General features: G+C 40.8%; 4 protein-coding genes across 4 annotated transcripts; 2 read left to right on the top strand and 2 right to left on the bottom strand.

Annotated features, from left to right (window-relative positions):
• Positions 1 to 1,557: 1,557 nt before the first annotated feature.
• On the bottom strand, positions 1,558 to 2,809 carry LOC117963578 (transcription factor HES-5-like). Its single transcript, XM_034904205.2, has 2 exons — positions 2,667 to 2,809; positions 1,558 to 2,545 (listed from the first exon to the last, which is right to left on the bottom strand). The coding sequence occupies exons 1-2, from the start codon at positions 2,718 to 2,720 to the stop codon at positions 2,129 to 2,131; spliced, it is 471 nt and encodes a 156-aa protein (XP_034760096.2). The 5' UTR covers positions 2,721 to 2,809; the 3' UTR covers positions 1,558 to 2,128.
• A 6,178-nt stretch (positions 2,810 to 8,987) lies between these two features.
• LOC117425496 (transcription factor HES-5-like) lies at positions 8,988 to 10,441 on the top strand. Its single transcript, XM_034042457.3, has 2 exons — positions 8,988 to 9,128; positions 9,248 to 10,441. Exons 1-2 carry the CDS (start codon positions 9,063 to 9,065, stop codon positions 9,659 to 9,661), a joined length of 480 nt encoding a protein of 159 aa, XP_033898348.3. The 5' UTR covers positions 8,988 to 9,062; the 3' UTR covers positions 9,662 to 10,441.
• Positions 10,442 to 13,529: 3,088 nt separating this feature from the next.
• LOC117425498 (transcription factor HES-5-like) lies at positions 13,530 to 15,139 on the top strand. The gene is made up of 2 exons (XM_034042459.3): positions 13,530 to 14,011; positions 14,127 to 15,139. Exons 1-2 carry the CDS (start codon positions 13,955 to 13,957, stop codon positions 14,535 to 14,537), a joined length of 468 nt encoding a protein of 155 aa, XP_033898350.3. The 5' UTR covers positions 13,530 to 13,954; the 3' UTR covers positions 14,538 to 15,139.
• A 2,565-nt stretch (positions 15,140 to 17,704) lies between these two features.
• LOC117963592 (transcription factor HES-5-like) lies at positions 17,705 to 19,193 on the bottom strand. The gene is made up of 2 exons (XM_058993010.1): positions 18,825 to 19,193; positions 17,705 to 18,710 (listed from the first exon to the last, which is right to left on the bottom strand). The coding sequence occupies exons 1-2, from the start codon at positions 18,879 to 18,881 to the stop codon at positions 18,300 to 18,302; spliced, it is 468 nt and encodes a 155-aa protein (XP_058848993.1). The 5' UTR covers positions 18,882 to 19,193; the 3' UTR covers positions 17,705 to 18,299.
• Positions 19,194 to 20,530: the final 1,337 nt, after the last annotated feature.

Here is a 20,530-nt window from a genome sequence, read left to right as displayed (position 1 = left end):
GTTCAGTGGTTTGACAATTATCTATTCATTGTATATTAAGATTGTACTCATCTAGGCCTACTCCCGTGAAAAGTTTGTATCCTTTTTTTTTTTTTTTTGCTATGGGAAAAGTTGATTACATTTACGATTTAACATTTAACACATTAATAGGCTACCATACTAACAAGTCGCATTTTATATGCATATTTGAATAAATATAATTATTGAAGTAGGTGTTCTTTATTATTATTATTATTATTTTATTTATTTATTTATGTATTTATTTTGCAAACGCCTTTATCGAAGGCGACTTACAAGTCTTATAGGGCAGCAAAGGGTTACAATGCAAGCTTAATATTTAAACACAGTGTACTTTACAGTTAGTGCAAATAATACTGTTAAATAATAATGATTAAAAAAACGTCTGCATAATGATACGGCTCCTATCCAGATGGTCTTGTGGGAATCAAACGCAAGAATGAATAGCAACATGAATGCAGCACGGAACACGACACGCTTCTTTTGTTGTGTGTTTGGAAGCAGTCGATGCACGAACAGACAGTGTGGGAAAGCACGAGGGGGCACAAACCCACAGCCTCGCGTTTCAACAAGGCCGGCAGCTGGATTAGTGAAGCTGTTTACTCAACAGTGCAGCGAGGTCGGTCAAAACACTCACCGTTACAAAAAATAAATAAATAAAAAAGGAAATTATAACTGTTTGTTTGTTTTTAAACGTAAGAATGTCAGATGAACTACTTTAGGTTTATGTTTGTTATATATTAAAAATGATTTTTATAAGCGTTATAATACAGGACACACATTCATAGTCTATTGTATTCTACTACATGGGCGTTACAGGTTGTATTATTGTCATTATTATTATTATTATTGGTAGCCTACTATATGACCTGTGAATAAATAAGATTACATTTTTATGAAACGCTGGATAATTACCAAATGTGGGGCATTAAAGCTGCATAGAACCAGCACTTAACACTGTGCTCAGGATTTGCTTGTATTATGAATGGGCTCATGTACATTCTAGAACTACCCGTATTCCCTGCTTGCATTATGAATGGGCTCATGTACATTCTAGAACTACCCGTATTCCCTGCTTGTATTATGAATGGGCTCATGTACATTCTAGAACTACCCGTATTCCCTGCTTGCATTATGAATGGGCTCATGTACATTCTAGAACTACCCGTATTCCCTGCTTGTATTATGAATGGGCTCATGTACATTCTAGAACTACCCGTATTCCCTGCTTGTATTATGAATGGACTCATGTACATTCTAGAACTACCCGTATTCCCTTCTTGTATTATGAATGGGTTCATGTAAATTCTCAGTAGATGCGGAGTGTGAAATGGGATTCATATAGAAGTACAATAACGAGAGGAAAAAAAATATCAAGTCATGTTTGCAGGTGATTTTTTTATTTTTTATTTTCATTTTAAACGATCATTACAACATTACACAGGGTCAAGTCATCAATATGATGAGGGACATAACAGCAAACCCAAATCCATGCTACAGCGTCTCTTTACTCAAACTTTACAGAATGATTAAACACTCTTCTGAACACAGAAATTCATATCGGGGATCACATTCCCGACACATATCATCTGGGTAAATGTACAGGAATGTGTTTGTTACCCCAAAAAAACAACAACAAACCTTACAAAGGTATGAGAACATCTCGTCATAATTAATGACTCGGATTAATCATTCTGAAATAACACAATTCACACATCGCAAACTGTCTATAAATATTATAGAACCCATTACAATTTATACAAAAATTATGAAATACCTTCACATTGAAGGAAACAACACGGGCAATTATTATTATTATTATTATTATTATTATTATTATTATTATTATTATTATTGCAATGCACAGATTGCTCTTATAAAAGTTATTGTGATATTCACACGCAAGCTATTCTCTTTATATAACTCTAAAACAAGCAGCAAAACACATAGCCTTTCAATAGAAAGCGGAACGAGACAAACTTTTGCAAAACAAAATGTCATATGTAAAAGGGGAATTCATATTTCCTACTGGGAGAGGATTTCTTTCTGCACTGTCGCATGAAGCCACGTCATGATCCTCTGATTTACAATGAACACTGTCTGTGTGAGTTTACCAGGGTCTCCACAGCACCTTGCAATCGCCCTGGGAAGAGCGTTTGGGAAAGCCGTGTTGGGAGCCCAGTGCAGCCGCTGCGCTGGACAGATCCCGCGCGCCCATCTGAGTGTTCTGGAAGTGCTTCAGAACTTGGAACTGGGATTCCTTCGTCGGGTCTTGGAAGGACAGGAAGCGCAGCGTCTCCTCCAAGCACTGGGAGAAGCCGTCGCTGTAGCTGTGCTGCGGGGTCTTGAAGGAAGCCGGGTGGCTGCTCTGTCGCAGGTAACCCACGGCCATGTCTAAGATGTCAGCTTTCTCCAGCTTGGAGCTGGGGTGGTGCGCCTTGAACTCGTTGTGCAGCAGTTTCTTCAGCTCCTCGATGCTGACGTTGATACGGTCCCTGCGCATTTTTTCCACCACTGGTTTTCTCATCTGTTGGGAAAGAAGATAAAAAAAGTACATTAAACAGCTGCATAGATTTATATTCTATCCGCATCGATATTGTTAACGTGTATGCGCACCAGTTGAAGTGTCCGTATGGATCAATACTTACTTTGAGTTTTTCTTTAGAGCTCAGAGCTAGGTTGCACACGTTGATGGGAGCCATGCTGTATGACAGCTGCTTCAGGCAGGCAGTGCTGTGTCTGTTAAAGGTCTGGGCGCGTTAATGCAGCTCTGTTGCTCTTGCTGTCCTTTATTTATATCTCTGCTGCTGTGCAAGAAAGTGTGGGTCTCCGTCTTCTGAGGCTTTCCCACACTCGGGAGCCAATCAGCGGCCTCGGAACGACAATGGAAGCGGTTTCAATTACTTCACGCTAAATTGACTGCATATTGCTCGGGGATAATAACCCTTTTCTTGTGAACAGGTGGAGTGTGTGCCGCACAATGGAGAGCGCTCGTGGAATGATGTGGTAGGACCTGGGAACGGGTTGACCCCGAGGGAGACAGAACCGCTTTCTCAATCGCGTTCTAGAATCACATGACGTACCATTCATTCAACCGGAGTTCTAAAAGTGTGGACATGGCGGGAAAACTACCAAATGAAACTTTTTGTACTTTTTTTTTTTTTTTTTTTTTTTTGCCGACTGCTTCAAATGATTTTTAAAGCCTAATGCCCCCCCTTTTTAATTGCGGGGGGGGGGGGGGGGGGGGGATTAAGTGGGATTTCAGGCATTCTTCTGTGAGTTCCCGTTTACAACTTTCTCAGAGTTCAGTGGCAGATGTGCAGAATCAGTTCAGATGTATTTTTTTTTTCAATTAAAGTTCAATAAAAACAACGCTTTAGCTGGTAATTTTAGTAAATCGACTTTATTAATCTAAATACAAAATTAATTCTAAGTCTAAGTCTAAAGTAATGTCATTAATAACAGACCTAACAACAACAACTAATAATAATAATAATAATAATAATAATAATAATAATAATAATAATAATTCTTAGTATAACTGCTTGTGTGTAGCAAAATGCATTTTTATAAATTCAGCGTGCATTATTAATTATTCACATTATAGGTGTGCATTGTTTCAGACCTTTTCTAATTACATTTTTTTTAATTACTTAACAAACCTAGGCTGTAAGTAACTTTCCGTGTTAATAGAATTATACCGCACACGTTGTGGTCTAAACACGGACTGCATTGAGCCACATTCAATACGCTTTTAATTAGCCAACAATAACTAGATCATTGCTTGCTAATTAAAACGTGTTTAGTGAGTTTAATTTAAAGTTCTCTGCAACATTGTCTTTCACTTCCTATTTTCTAGATGGAATTTTAAGACTACAAGACTCGTTGCCCCAATCTGCAATGTTGGCACATTTTTTAATTGATAACAGTTGAAATAAATTGCATTGATTCCTATCCAGATGATCCATAGGGAATGGGATGCTAGAGAAAGGCATGTCTAATAGGCACGCTTCCATTGTTGTCTGTGTGGATACAGCGTGTGGGAAAGTAAGAGGAGCTCAGACTCCAAGATTCCTGTTTGAAGAAGACATCTGCTACACAAAAGGGCCAGCGGTATGTGGCTGTGAATCAGGAAGAGAAAACAGACGTGTTAATCAAGCCCAGAGAGCGTTTCTATCGAATCTCAGATAAAGAAAAAAACAGACGTGTTAATCAAGCCCAGAGAGTGTTTCTATCGAATCTCAGATAAAGAAAAAAAAAGGTTGTCTTGCATTAACACGTGGGTTTTCTCCACAGTGTACAGTGCACAGAAAAAAAAATAGTTTATTGCAATATGATAAAACCTATTTTAACAGTTAAAGCAAGGGGGGAAAGGCAGATGAACTAGGACACAAACTGACAGATGGTTTAAAGATATGAATGGTCTTTTCAGTTAATGGACAGACAGACAGGTAGAAGTAGAATCACCAGCCCAGTTTACAGGAAACCAGGTCTTTGACTCATTCTGGCTAATCCACAGGGCTAACCCATTCACCTGGGTCCATCGGTGTCTACCTCCATTGGTCTATGGTCAATGGTGTTTAACCCATTAGACTTGGTCCAATCATTTGTCTTTGTCTCAGTCCTTGGTCTGGATCTATCTCACCCCTCTAAATTACTCTAATATGACCATCTCATCCGATTCTGGGTCTGCAACCCATTGATCTATCTGGTTTCCAAGTCCACTGTCCTGGATGTATTCTGGTCCTAAGCCCATGAAAAAAAAAAAAACTATAATGTATCTGGACTTGTGTGTCTAACCCCTGTGCGTCTAAGCCCTGTATGACTCCTTGAGAGGCACAACATGGCTTGTTTAATTTAGATGTGAAAACAGGATGTCGTTGTTGGTTGAATCGAGTAAGCACTTTTTAAAAAAATAATGTTGTTGCTAAGAATATTCGCCAAGCGTTTGTTTGGTGTTGTGCTAGTCCAAACATTCTTGTTCGTCCCAAGAGTCAGTGCCAGAAAGGCCTGTGCTTGCTTTTGCCAAGCCTGCTGTTATTTGCTAGGGAATTCTTTATGAAGCGCCTTCCCCACTGAGCACTGGTTTACACAGAGCCTTTCAGATATCCGTTTCCCTGGATGGTAGAGAAATGAAAACAATACAGAACTATTCAGTGATCCACAAAGGTCTGCTGCTAATTCAGATGCCTTATTTCTTTTCTTTTTTTGCTGGGTGTCATATTCATCATGCAAGTAGTTATGTGGCGTCTAGGCTGTTGTTTGTGGGTTGAAGCTGAATATGTCTATTCACTAAAAATAAATGTGGAAAGGGATTCCCACACTCAGGGATCCTTCACTGATTCTGGGGGCACAATAAGCTGCCACTATAATGATGACAAGAGCTCTCCAGCAGCTGAACAGGTGCTGAATGCTGGATACAAACAAGGGGAATAAAGATGGTCAAATAACCCCCTCTTGAATTCCGTGGTGTGCCATTCACAGGGGAGTAATGAAAGGGAACTGGCGGGAAAATTAGCCTGCATCAGAATTACTTTGAAATATGGTATTTAGGACACATTGCTATGCTTAAAATTGTAATTATACAAATAGCACGTCTTAATTAAAAATTCATAAACACACACACATATATATATATATATATATATATATATATATATATATATATATATATATATATATATATATATATATATATATATATATATATATATATATAGTGATACTTTTATTATGATTATTATGTGTAATAATAAGTATACTTTGCAGCTGTGCAAAAATAATGCTGTTTAACATTTACAAAATACACTTTATTTCAGCAACTTTTGATATAGGGAAAAATACCCGTTTAGTAACTCCTTATTAACTGTGGTGAGTACACTGTTGATTTCCCTTTAAGTTCAATGCGAGATAGATAAGTGATTGACACTGCTGGCTTGCTGATGTCCAGATGGCCCATTGGAAGTCAAGGCTGGGCTAACTCTCTAAACAGCCACACTTCCTTTGTGCGCTGCCCTGGGCAGTGAATGCACTGAGTGTGGGAAAGCAAGGCCGGCCCGGGCTCACACATTCCTCTAGAACAGATGCGTTGCTGGGTCTATATTGGGACTATTCATGAAGCTGCAACTGGTCACTTATATTTAGAGAATGTTTGTACGGAATAAATACACAGTTTGACGTTCCTGAAAAGTATTTAGGCAGCGGGTTATCAACATGAAAAACGGCAGCAGTGTGGAGTAGTGGTTAGGGCTCTGGACTCTTGACGGGAGGGTCGTGGGTTCAATCCCCAGTGGGGGACACTGCTGTTGTAGCCTTGAGCAAGGTACTTTACCTAGATTGCTCCAGTAAAAACCCAACTGTATAAATGGGTAATTGTATGTAAAAATAATGTGATATCTGTATAATGTAAAATAATGTATAATGTGATACCTTGTAACAATTGTAAGTCACCCTGGATAAGGGCGTCTGCTAAGAAATAAATAATAATATTTAACTTGATAACCTGTACAGTTGTATTTTACAGTAGTAGTAATAATGGTGTAAATTATCTGTGCTTTTTAAGCAAGTGCAAAAAGACACATTTTCTGAAAGGAAACGACATAAAGCTTGTAATTACAATTATTGCAAAAAAAAAGTTGCCGTTGTCTTTGTTTCAAAGCGTGTGAACGTGATGGTACACATCCCCATGAGGACTCCAGACAGCACCAGCAGGACAGTCGAGTACAGGAGCCCTTCGGTTGGACAGGCGCCAGCTTACTGGGTGGGCCTCCGCGTGCTGAACTCTGGAGGAGGAGTTGTGCAGTGAGCCGCTCAAGCTTCAACAGGTGTGGAGCTGACGCGCAGGCTGGGGTTGCTGGGAGACAGGTGTGCGAAGTGTCTGTCTTGCATTGTAAATGCTTCGGGTCCTGACATGAAACAGCTGTTGTTTGCGAGTTACAGTTGTGAAGTGTTTTCAAAACGGCATTGGAGATTAAAAAAAATAATAATAATATAAATTAAAAGTGTTTCATTTAATTAAGTCTGTCTGACGTCTATTTCAGTGGGGGAGGAGAACCGGTTCAGTCACACTGTATTTATATTATATATTCCATTTGTAATCCAGTGCAGATGTAGTTTGCTTCGAGAGTTCCCACACTGGTCAGACAGACAATATTTTCCTTTCTTAATCAGTACCTGGCCTTCACAATTATCTATCACATGCGACAGGTGTCTGGGCTACAGTTTTCAAAACCAGCGCGCATACAGTTCATATAATTGTATTTAATTCCTTAAATATTTGGAAATTAAACAACATAATCTTTCTCACAGTATATTAAAAAAACAAACATGTAACATATTTAAACGGATATTTACACATTTTAAATTCGCCCCCTTTTTTCTATGAAAGAATATTTAGTTGCACCTGTCTGTTATAAACCTTGGTAATCTTTTGAAAAGTGTTCTCAAATACCTGCGCAATTTCCTTTAAGTCACTTTATCGTATCAAAACATGCCAGCCAACATACTGCCTGTTCCACGCGTCACTTTCACCCAACACACCTGGCTCTTGCTTTTGGAATGCTACCTGTGAGAATCCGAATGCTTAATATTTCCCACGTTCGATAGAGTGTTAGCTTGACAGCTGTAGTTCGTTTTGTAAATCTATCTAAAGTCCATTCAGGTGTGTACCACGAAGACTGATAAGCTGAACCAACAAGCCGAACAATAGCTCCTCAAGGGGCAGCAGTCGGCTGCTGTTGCGGTTGTGTCAGTGGTTCCCGTTTTAACGGCTTGGTTACACAGTAAAATAATACGTTTCTTCAGCCATTGTTTTATTATTGGGACTGGGTGTTTTTTTCTGTGTGTGCATCTGCTGATGTTTGAAATACATGCGTGGTCTTGCAGGTTAGGCGCACGCAAGAATTCCGCAAGGCAAAGCAGGTGGCTGTTTTTGGACTGTAAGCGCCAGGGTAAAATAAGGGTCTGTGGTTCTTTCTTTATCTAATCTCCGCAGGTATCATGAAAGCGACGCTTGCCGTTGTGAAATCTCTCCTATTGACTTCAGGGCGTGTGGGTGAGCGCTCGGCGGAGTTTCCCACACTGTTCACCCATTCACTGCTCAGTTTTCTCAGGGAGCCGGGACAAAAGAAGCGTGCCCTTTATTGATGGAGATTGACAGCTGCCTTTTGTTCGACATTCCCAATAAGAACGCGCGTGTGTGTGTGTGTGTGCGTGTGTGTGTGTGTGTGTGTGTGTGTGCGTGTGTGTGTGTGTGTGTCTGAACCAAAAACAGGAATAAAACCTGAATTTCTCCCATTTTTTGTATTATTGTTTGTGATCAGATCCATTGAAATAAACATTACAATCACCTTATAAAAGTTTAAATAAAATAGAAAATTATAATAAAGCATGGTAAAGCATAGGCAAGCATTGTAAAAAATGGAGAGGTATGGTTAAGCATATTAATAAACCTGGCAAATTGGGGTAAACTATGGTAAATGTATAATATAACCACGTGAAAAGCACAATACACACTTACGGTTTACTGTTGACAATTCTAATAATTATAATTAAGAAATATCTATTGAGCTCTTACTGGGTATGGTTGAAATATATAACCACGGTTCTTGCAGGTTCACAATGCCTCGATCAAGTATTGGGACAGTGTATGCAGATGTAGCATCAAAGGATCTTACAGTTGCGAAGTGCAATCTATTTGGTTTTTACAATTCTCTATCAGCGCTGTGTTTGATCTCGGCTACCTGCAACCGGCTTCTGTTATAGTGGGTGGAACTTTCCCAGGTTATTAAAAAACAGACACATGACACATGCCCGTTTTTCATGCTGATAACCCGCAGGACGAGTCACTTAACCATGCAGTAATCGATGTTTCTCCTATTGTCCTGTGGGATCCGCCGATTGGCTACTGAGTGTGGGAAACCTAACCGAGCAAGGGACCCATGCATTCAGATGCAAATCATGCGTCATAAATACAAGAGGAGAGCCCTCACAAGAACCAGAAACCGCTCAGCGCTCTCTGACAACACATCGTCGCCGAAACGAGAATGTCACCGTGCAACTTCGACAATGAACACTCTGACCTCAAGCTCACCAATAAAGAAAAAAACAAAGTAAGTATGACTATACATGAAAGCAATATTTGCAGTGCTTTAATAATGTCATGTTTTTTTTAGTTATTGTTGTTCTGAATGCACAGATCACTAAACGTTTTTTTTTTTTTTCTGTGAAGTTAAGAAAACCAGTGGTGGAAAAAATGCGCCGAGACCGCATCAACAACAGCATCGAGCAGCTCAAGACGATCCTGGAGAAAGTGCTCCAGAAGAACGAGCCCAGCTGCAAGCTGGATAAAGCTGACGTCTTAGAGATGACCGTGAGCTTCCTGAAGCAGCAGCTGAGGCGTGATCCAGTAGCCCCGCGGGTGGACTACAACGAGGGCTATTCCCGGTGTCTACAGGAGACCCTGCACTTCATGTCTCTGTGCGCGCCTCAGAAAGGGGCGCGGCTGCTGAACCACTTCCAGGGAGACAAGAACGCCGTCACGGGCTCCGGTTTCCCTGCGTCTCCGGTGACTGCTCCCGCTGGCCAGACCTTCACCAAGCCCGTGGTGCCGAGCCCTGAGAGAGCAGTGTGGAGACCTTGGTAGATCTGTTGCAATTCCAAAGAACTTGTTCTCGCGACTAAACCCGGAGAGGGGCTTTAAACCCTCCACTAGTATGGAATGTTTATTTCCGCTTTTAAGATTGTTCCACGTTGCCTTCATGTTGAAGGGCGGTTGTATATACATGTTAGCACATCATTTTACAATATGTTTAATATGTACGCCGTGAGTTTACAGAATGGTTATTTCTGTAGTTTGTGACAGTGGTCCTGTACTTATTAGGGCTACTTATACAGGAGAAACGTCAATGTGTTTGTTTTACCTGAAGAGTATGATAGTCGCCTTTTATAAAGGTATTGGGTCAATTAGTTACTGGTCTGTTTTTGAGATATTTTCAACATGTTGCCTTCAATGAAAGGGAGTATTTATGTGTGCATTTCAATGTGTATACTGTCATTGTTAAATCACTTTGTGGAATGCTATGAATGCATATAACTGTATACATTCGTAGGAGAAACGTTCTCCAGTGTATTCTTTATCGTTATGGGAAGTTTTAAAAACTTTTTGTTTTGTCATAAAGAATCTTAGTTGCCTTTTGTAATGGCACGATGTCAATTTGTATCGTCCTATTTGTAACAATCTGTGATTGGAAGCACTATCGTGTATAATGGGCACATTAATATTATAGTTTAGTCGTTTGTTTGTTTGTTTGTTTACCGATCATGTTTTAATGATTATTCTTTAATGTATTTCTGTTGATGGAAGCGTTTAAGCATACTCTTGTATGATTATATAATACACTCAGAATAAATACTTTGAACTGCATATGGTTTGTGTTCTTAGTTCTTATGCCTTGGTTCAGGGGATCTATCGATCTATCTATCTATCTATCTATCTATCTATCTATCTATCTATCTATCTATCTATCTATCTATCTATCTATCTATCTATATATATATATATAGTATGAACTGTCATAAAATAATTTTATGTTGATACAGTAACTCTTACCACATAACAATAATAGTAGCTATCATTTGACACGTACAGGCACATAAGTTTCCAAAGCTCTCCCAGTAGTTGTTTGATAGTGATCCATGGGGTTGTAATTGTTAAATAACTATTTGTTATAATATGTTTTTATCAACACCAAGTGACACCCCATTAAAAAAGCTGAAATAGTGTTCAGGGTGACCAGTATACTATTCTGACAGATAAACCCACACCATGGGGCACTGAATGTTTTAATAAAATAATACAATATGAAGAGTCTTAAATATTAAATATACGAGCATATAACTTCTAGTTGAGTGTCCACATGCTGTCAATTACAGCGAGATACAATATTCGGTATTAATCAATAATTAATAACTTGCTATGCCTAGAATACAGTGAAATACACGAGTTCACGTTTTTGTTTCAAGCAGCACTTCGCTGTGTTTAAATCACTTGGAACACTTAATCTCAGTAGCAATCTTTGAATTCGTTTTACAATAACGTGTTTTCCTGACTTCGGAAATCGTCATTATTTTTTAGTTTGCAAACTGAGTAATAGAAAGTAGATTTTTGTTATATACTGTTTTATTAATTAGGAACAGCATATGTCCATATTTATTAAAGGTCATACACTGAAGCATGAGCCATTCCATTTAAGGAGGGGTTTGTTTAGTTTTGGTTTGTTTTGTATTGATTTGGTTTTATTTTTTAACGCTCCAAAGCGTTGCTGTTTAGAACGTACTACAAACACAAGTCCTTACCCTCAGGCTTAGCGATTGTTAGAAGTGTTGGCACTGCAAACTGTGATTTTAACTTAGCCTGTTTCCCACGCTCCTTCTCACCGTTTGATCTCTCCCAAACGCCCCTTTTTAAAACCAGAAACAATAGAAGTGTGCCTTAACGCGTGTCCCGTGACTGGACTTTGACTGTACCTAAAATTCCCAACCGGCCCTATTGAAGTGTAAAACGATTCATACCCATGCTTCAATAAATGCTTCTGTGGCTCTGTGACAAACTCATAAAGACAGCTCACTTTGATTTTATTCAAAGTGAGCTTTACCCCAACCTGCCCTTAACCCAGTTACACTTGGATTATGGACAATACCATTTTAAACAGCCCCGTTTTAATGAAGGGATCTGTTCCTTTAAGAGAATCCCAATCTCTTGTCTCAACAGGTGCGCTAATTAAGGTTGAATGTTGTATTTGATGAGAGTGGGGAGTGTGCGTGGCGTTCAAGTGCCCACAGTAAACTAAAACAACAATTCAAGCCTTCTTAAAAATAAGGGGTTACGACTGAGGCCATGGTCAAAGGGACTATCTCTACTGGGAAAATCATATGGATCTAAAGTATCAAGAATATCGATTTCCCGGTTTAATAGGCATAAAAACACAGGAAGGGGTTTGCACACGGAGGTGCCCGCTGGGATTGCTACTAGACTGGTAAGTACCAACATTATTTTGTTTTTCTTGGCTGATTATTGCAATATTTTTTAGAGTCGGAGGCTACACGACTATCAAACGTGTCCAAGGTCGATCTTACAAGCAGCAATGTAATTAACATAAACACAACCGAATCCCGTGCTCGCAGTCTCTGTCTCTTATTGACTGACAGACAGTCACTTAACCATGAAGTCAATAACTATTATTTTATTTATTGATTTTTAACCGTTGACTGTCTATTGTCTCAAGAGCCACCGGATGGCCTATATCAAAGTGTGGGAAACTCAAACAAGCCCGAGGCTCACCTCCTTCGGCCTTTTATCTTGTCTAATTCATGGCGCGTTAATAACAATACCAAGTATTGCGTCGTTGTCTTTCTAGTGAAGGTCAGGCGCCAATGGGGTGTATGCTGGGAGCATTACGTCATTTTCAACGGTTAGCTATGGAGTGTAGATATTGTTTATAATAACGGTTTATTTTTTTTCTTTCAAGTTTAAAACCCTCCTTATAAGGCTGGTGCCTATACAATTATAACAGTATTGAGAGTAATACAAATGTAGAGTTGTCGTATTATAGTATATTAATCAACTTTTATCAACACAAACAGCAGCCTACACAGAAACATTTATTTCCAGCTGAGGACTGTACAGCGCCAAAGTGTGAGCGACTCAATTTAACACCTGACCAGGATTGGTATTACCAGCTGCCAGGAGCTGTCTTCTCGCTCAAACAGCTGGCTAACACGCCTTGACGATGCCGGATTGACATTCGCTTGTGTGAGTCCTGCTTCTGGGCGAGTTTCAAACACTCGGACGACTGATTTGCCGTTCAAAACACGACACTAGAAGCGTGTCTTGCTAAACGGCTCATAGGGCGTGTGAGGTCAGGCTGAATGTATCCCGACTCATAACATTTAAAGAATAAGCAACTGGAATCTTAATTTATTTCACATTGGACTACACAAGTCTTTTTTTTTTTTTACGATCGATTTTTAAGGCATAATTGTAACGACAAAAGCCCATCATATTAAAAAGAAAACTTGTTTTAAAAACTATTTAGGAACCAATTATGCAATATATCTAAAAACACACTTTTATTAAGTGGATTTCTTATCTTAGTGGGGTTTAATGTAACTTTTAAAATGGCTGCTTTTGTAGTATTACGTGTATACTGTTATTTAAATGGCTTGACTGTGGCAGTTGTATGTGTGACATGCTGTACAAATGTATTGTGGTTTGTTTTTTTCTGCCATTATTTTTTGCTTCAGTGGGAAGCGTCTGATCTAAATGATGGGAAATGCATAGTAGCCTATAACCATGGGGAAAGCGTGGTAAATCTGCAAAAATAACCTACAAAAATACTGCCTGAACTTGTCTAAGGGTGATGAAGCGAATGGAGCGTGCCAGTCTATCCAAAATGAGTTTCCAGGAAGACTTTATTAGTTATAACCGCAATGTAACACGCGGCTTCCTTGCATGTGCCTGACATATTTATGTGAACAGCGCTTCGCTTCAGTGGGAACCGTCTGATCTTTGCCTCCGGCAGCGGGTCTGAGTTTCGGGGGGTGGTTCTTTCCCAGGTTCCAGAAGCACAGGCCGTACACACAGCTCCCACACGCCGCTTTTACTGACACGCTCCCTCTATCGACCTGGGCGGGTCCCGCGGGTCTTCAGGCGACACGAAGGCAGTAAACCGTGGAGTAATCGATGTTATCTGCTGCTACTGACGCGCTCTGATTGGCTGCCGAGTGTGGGAAAGCAGGATAAGCCTCAGACCCACGAGATCTGACACAGCGCGTGGGCTATAAATACACGAGGTCCTTTGCCATAACCACAGACAAGCAACGGGCTAAAGCATTGCAGAAACAGATCTACTGACACCAAGCGTCAGGACTCAAGACAATGGCACCTTCCACCACGCACAGGGCTTTCCACGTGACAACCAAAGAACAAAATAAGGTAGGGTTTGTTTCAATATGGTTAATGCAGTTTTTTTTTAAATATCCTTTTCTCACATTTCGTCTTGGTTGTTTGGAGGGCAAATCGCTAAAACTGTTCCGTTTTCTCTCTACAGTTACGCAAACCGATTGTAGAAAAGATGCGCAGAGATCGCATCAACACCAGCATCGAGCAGCTCAAGACGCTGCTTCACAGGGAGTTTCATCAACAGCAGCCGGGTTCCAAGCTGGAGAAAGCTGACATCTTAGAAATGACCGCGGGCTTCCTGAAAGGACAGCTCAAGACCAGCACCAAACTGGGCTATAGCCAGGGCTTTTCCCAGTGTCTGCAGGAGTCCCTCCGCTTCCTGTCTCTCCAGGCGCCCCAACAAGCCGCTGAGATGAGAGTGAAGGAGCATTTCCACGGATCACAGAGCTCCACCCAGAGTCGCTTCTCTCCCGAGCCTCTCCTGAACTCTGTACCTCCCCAGGTCTGCACGAAACAACCGGCCATCAGCAGCCCCACAGCAGCGTGGAGACCCTGGTAGATCAGACATTAAAGAAACAGAACACACACATCAAATGAAACTAGAGGAGAGCTTGCATTCAAGGTATTCTCTGCGGCGGTGTAGGAATGTATGAGTTCCGTGTATTGTTTCAGTTCACCTGATCAAGGCGAGAGATTCGAAATCTCGCCATTCTATAGAATGTGTTTTGAAATGAGAACACAGCATTGTTCTAACAGTGCGTTTGAATTCAGTTCTACAAGGTTTGCAGGTTTGCACTGATCTGCATTGTTGTATATTACAGTAACTGTATGGGATTGAAAATGTAAGAGAAATGTTCTCCGACCTTTCTGCTGTACACCCTTCTTTATTATAGAGATTGCTCTAGACATGTCCTGCCTTTTGTAAAGGCTTTACTGTGAACTATATTAGGTTCATACCGTATTGTACGTGCTGTCATGGCATATGAACAATATATCAATATATATCAATGTACATTTTTATAATGAATGTTAATGAATGAATTAGCAAGGATAGTTTATATTGCTCTCTCTTGCTAACACTTGTATTTCAGTATCTGGAAAAAAAATATGTTATCGTGTTTTATATGAGGCCCCTGAGTAATAAATTCACTTAATTGTACTTTATGTGTTGAGTCGTTTCTTACAGCTTTCTGAAAGGACACTAGAACCCTTTATAAACATACACACGTGTTCTCTTCCTTTACAAACCATGAAGACCAACCCCAATGACACACAGCGTCTAAAAGCATTAGCAAACTAGCACAGCTCCGTAGAGTCCCAAACACAGAGCGAGTCACTCCCCTGCATATTAAATTATGAAAAAAGGTAATAAATGATAAATCTAGACCGAGCCCTCCAATGTGAAAGACTGAATAAGACCCAGCCCCTTTGCATAATATTTAGGCTCTGGTTTTAGTAGTCCCACACCTTTCCCTATCGTAAACCTTCATGGCGGGTTTATCTGACACTTAACTTCTGTAGGACATTTTCACATTCATAGCATTCAGTATCCAAATATGCATCACGAGTTGCCTTTCAAGCCGTAATGTATTCAGGCAATACTTTTAGTAGCGCGTTGCATTGGGGTTCGGAGAATCAAAGGCGCCTGTCCGTGGATTTCATTCCAATGAGAAACATTTGATCTTTGTGATTGGCACTAGAGATGAGTCTGTGTGTTCCTTTGTGGAGGGGGAGGGGGAGGGGGAGGGGATGGGGGGGGGGCGTTTTCCCACCTTTCAAGTGTCCAAACTCCAAAATGAGTTCCTGCAAAACAAAACCTTATATTATTTTGCAAATAATAGGCTTTGAAAAACTCTTTTCAACAAACTCGTGTTGCGTGTTAATCTATTTTCAGGACACAAAGGACACGGTATATACATTTGATTTGCTTGTTACAAGTTTACTTTGGTGAACAATAAAAAAATATATACAATAGGTATACATATGTTATGTTTTAAATGAGGCCCCTGCATAATCGTACTTCGTGTGTTTGATCCATTATTACAGTTTCCTGAAAGCAAACGCATTAAAAACATCAGCAGGTTTTCTTCTCTTCCTAGGCAGTTTCATTAAGCTTTTGATGCAGCTTCTTTCAACATGCTTTACAGAGCAAACAACCACAAAGACGCACCAGTTCTACAAGTGACCTGCCAATACATCCAAACGTAAGACTAAGTCTGCGCTTGCTATCTTGTATGTGTTAGGAGAGCACAACTATTGCCATCCACAATGTACACGATGAGATATACCGTATAATCACCTCGGCACCACGAAGCTGTAGGGCTACAGTGTTTAAATCACAGTGCTATATAGACTAAGCGTAATTACAGGCCTCTGTAATAAAAAGTGTCCACGCACCTGCGCGTTTCCTGAATTGACCGAATTAATGTCAACTGGTGTTATTGAGGAAGTGAGAGTGTGTCTGTAGAGCCAGATTTGGCACGTTTTCTCTCGATACAGGCTGCCGTTATTGTTCTAAAGTTTGCTAGCCCAACGTTTTTGTCTTTAACTTTCTTTCCTTGTAATTTTGCGCGATGTGGTTAAATGATTAAAATCAGCCCGTCATAAAATAAGATAAAAAGAGCGGCGTGTGTCCACACCTCTGTGCTAATCACACTTTGCCCCGATGAGAAGGATTTGATCTCCCGGACTGGCCTGTGTGTTCCTGGGGGCGGTGTTTTCTCAGGTCCCAGGTGTTAACACGTAGGGGTGACACGGGCTGCGGAACCGCGCGTTTTTTTCTATTGTGTTTCAAGCTGTCCGGGATAGACTGCACGCCTTTGATGCAAACGGTTTTTATTAGGGGAACAGAGAGCCAAACCAGACACGTTTCTGAAAATTATACAGCGGGTGTCCTCTCCGGAACACGACGATACAGGGTTTACAACACAAACCTTTTCTGAGGTTTTTTTTTTTTTGTTTGTTTGTTTCCTTGGGGGGGGGGGGTATATTCTAAAACAACAATTATTATTGAATTGTCTATGGATGAATCAATCGTTTGGATGGGCATCAAGACGCGAGTTTGAAAAAACAAAACATAAAATATAACTACAAATGAAGCTGTAGGTGACCTCTTCGTCCACAGTATAGCTCAGTTAGGAATGGACACAGATACACACGATGTGTTTACTCCTCTGTTTAGGGCGGCGTTATTTACATTATACTATATAGCTGCCCGCAGTTCTGAGCAGATGTATCCTTCTAAGACCTGTAAACTACTGTATTTAAAATAGCTGGCATGGTCTTACATGCAGTTATGATACGAGTTTAGTCCTGAAGCTAGTGGCTTTCAGGGCAGTCGTGTCCAAGCATACAGTCAAGACTTCATTCAATTAGCGCGTCACAGTTCCTAAGAATGGGCATGCGCCAAACATATTCGTGCTAATGGCAGCTTGCGCCTTGGAGTTAATTAAAATGTGGGAATGTGGGCGGGGCTTTCCCAGGTTGTGGAAGCACAAGGTTGTGGAGGGATAATGATGACCTTTTTTCAGAATATAATATGCAGGGGAGTCACTCGCTCTGTGTTTGGGACTCTACGGAGCTGTGCTAGTTTGCTAATGCTTTTAGACGCTGTGTGTCATTGAGGATGGTCTTCATGGTTTGTAAAGGAAGAGAACACGTGTTTGTGTTTATAAAGGGTTCTAGTGTCCTTTCAGAAAGCTGTAAGAAACGACTCAACACATAAAGTACAATTAAATGAATTTATTACTCAGGGGCCTCATATAAAACACGACAACATCATTTTTTTTCCAGATACTGAAATACAAGTGTTAGCAAGAGAGAGCAATATAAACCATCCTTGCTAATTCATTCATTCACATTCATTATAAAAATGTACATTGACATATATATTGTTCATATGCCATGACAGCACGTACAATACGGTATGAACCTAATATAGTTCACAGTAAAGCCTTTACAAAAGGCAGGACATGTCTAGAGCAATCTCTATAATAAAGAAGAGTGTACAGCAGAAAGGTCGGAGAACATTTCTCTTACATTTTCAATCCCATACAATTACTGTAATATACAACAATGCAGATCAGTGCAAACCTACAAACCTTGTAGAACTGAATTCAAACGCACTGTTAGAACAATGCTGTGTTCTAATTTCAAAACACATTCTATAGAATAGCGAGATTTCGAATCTCTCGCCTTGATCAGGTGAACTGAAACAATACACGGAACTCATACATTCCTACACCGCCGCAGAGAATACCTTGAATGCAAGCTCTCCTCTAGTTTCATTTGATGTGTGTGTTCTGTTTCTTTAATGTCTGATCTACCAGGGTCTCCACGCTGCTGTGGGGCTGCTGATGGCCGGTTGTTTCGTGCAGACCTGGGGAGGTACAGAGTTCAGGAGAGGCTCGGGAGAGAAGCGACTCTGGGTGGAGTTCTGTGAACCGTGGAAATGCTCCTTCACTCTCATCTCAGCGGCTTGTTGGGGCGCCTGGAGAGACAGGAAGCGGAGGGACTCCTGCAGACACTGGGAAAAGCCCTGGCTATAGCCCAGTTTGGTGCTGGTCTTGACCTGTCCTTTCAGGAAGCCCGCGGTCATTTCTAAGACGTCAGCTTTCTCCAGCTTGGAACCCGGCTGCTGTTGATGAAACTCCCTGTGAAGCAGCGTCTTGAGCTGCTCGATGCTGGTGTTGATGCGATCTCTGCGCATCTTTTCTACAATCGGTTTGCGTAACTGTAGAGAAAAAACGGAACAGTTTTAGTGATTTGCCCTCCAAACAACCAAGACGAAATATGAGAAAAGAATATTTAAAAAAAACTGCATTAACCATATTAAAACAAACCCTACCTTATTTTGTTCTTTGGTTGTCACGTGGAAAGCCCTGTGCGTGGTGGAAGGTGCCATTGTCTTGAGTCCTGACGCTTGGTGTCAGTAGATCTGTTTTTGCAATGCTTTAGCCCGTTGCTTGTCTGTGGTTATGGCAAAGGACCTCGTGTATTTATAGCCCACGCGCTGTGTCAGATCTCGTGGGTCTGAGGCTTATCCTGCTTTCCCACACTCGGCAGCCAATCAGAGCGCGTCAGTAGCAGCAGATCACATCGATTACTCCACGGTTTACTGCCTTCGTGTCGCCTGAAGACCCGCGGGACCCGCCCAGGTCGATAGAGGGAGCGTGTCAGTAAAAGCGGCGTGTGGGAGCTGTGTGTACGGCCTGTGCTTCTGGAACCTGGGAAAGAACCACCCTCCGAAACTCAGACCCGCTGCCGGAGGCAAAGATCAGACGGTTCCCACTGAAGCGAAGCGCTGTTCACATAAATATGTCAGGCACATGCAAGGAAGCCGTGTGTTACATTGCGGTTATAACTAATAAAGTCTTCCTGGAAACTCATTTTGGATAGACTGGCACGCTCCCTTCGCTTCATCACCCTTAGACATGTTTACACAGTATTTTTGTAGGTTATTTTTGCAGATTTACCACGCTTTCCCCATGGTTATAGGCTACTATGCATTTCCCATAATTTATTCTGGTTTGCCATGTTTATCAATATGCTCTCGCTATTCTTTACAATGCTTACCTGTGCTTTACCATGCTTTCACTACGCTTTATTAGACTTTGCTAGATGTTTTTACTGTGGTTACTAAAACACACCAAAGATTCGAAATAAGGAACTAGAGGTCTTCGACAATAACTGAATATAAACGTAATAAAAGAAATAACGGTGCACACGTGTCGGTGTTGGCATGGATTGACTGGCAAAAAGCAAAAAATCAGAAAGCCATTTTTTGAAAATTAAAATGAGGGAAATGAAATATGTTTATACAGGGCGTGTGCTCACAGCTCAGTGTTTATCACACTTAAGAAGGGCGCCGGTGTTTGATCCCTGCGATTCACACCAGGCCTGCCCGACTGAGAGCTTTAATGTCGGCGGATGTTTTCCTAGAGTTTCAAGTGTTAAGACTTGTGTGTAGCAGGCTTTGATCCGATGAACTACTGTCCTGTATAAACAATGACAGGTAGATTTAGCCGAAAATAATCCATCCTTGTGACTCGTTCTGTTTTCTACGCGTTTGACGGGATCTATAAAATGATTGGAGCTGGTGGTGTAATATTCTGCGGATTACTGAGATCATTTCATCTTGCCGACACATATTGCAGTTATATATTTCACTTGAGATCGTTCTTCAGTATGTTCACTGCATGCTGATCCATTCAGATGGTAAGTACATTATTGTTAGATATGATGTGGCAGTTAACCTGAGTAAATCTGTTTACTGTTCCGGTTACTCTTTAAAATGACGCCCGCTAATTAAATGGATCAGCTTGGAAAGTTCAATATAAATATTTTAACAGAAGAGCTGGAGTGAGGAAACTATGCGAAACGTTACGCTCTTCTATCGGTGATGCCTGTCCACCCTTATTCTTTCTGATGTCACACGTGTCCTTGGTCTTACTGCAAATAGAAGACTGTGGGTACAAATCTGGAACAGTTTCCCACAGAGTGGGCTGTTTGTTGCTCAATACCGAACAAAAGAATTAGTGACGGCAATTGACT

Source organism: Acipenser ruthenus, chromosome 20 (genome assembly GCF_902713425.1).
Source record: "Acipenser ruthenus chromosome 20, fAciRut3.2 maternal haplotype, whole genome shotgun sequence".
NCBI lineage: Eukaryota > Metazoa > Chordata > Actinopteri > Acipenseriformes > Acipenseridae > Acipenser > Acipenser ruthenus.
Note: the sequence above shows the minus strand (reverse complement) of the source record. Positions and strands in the feature narration are given on the sequence as shown.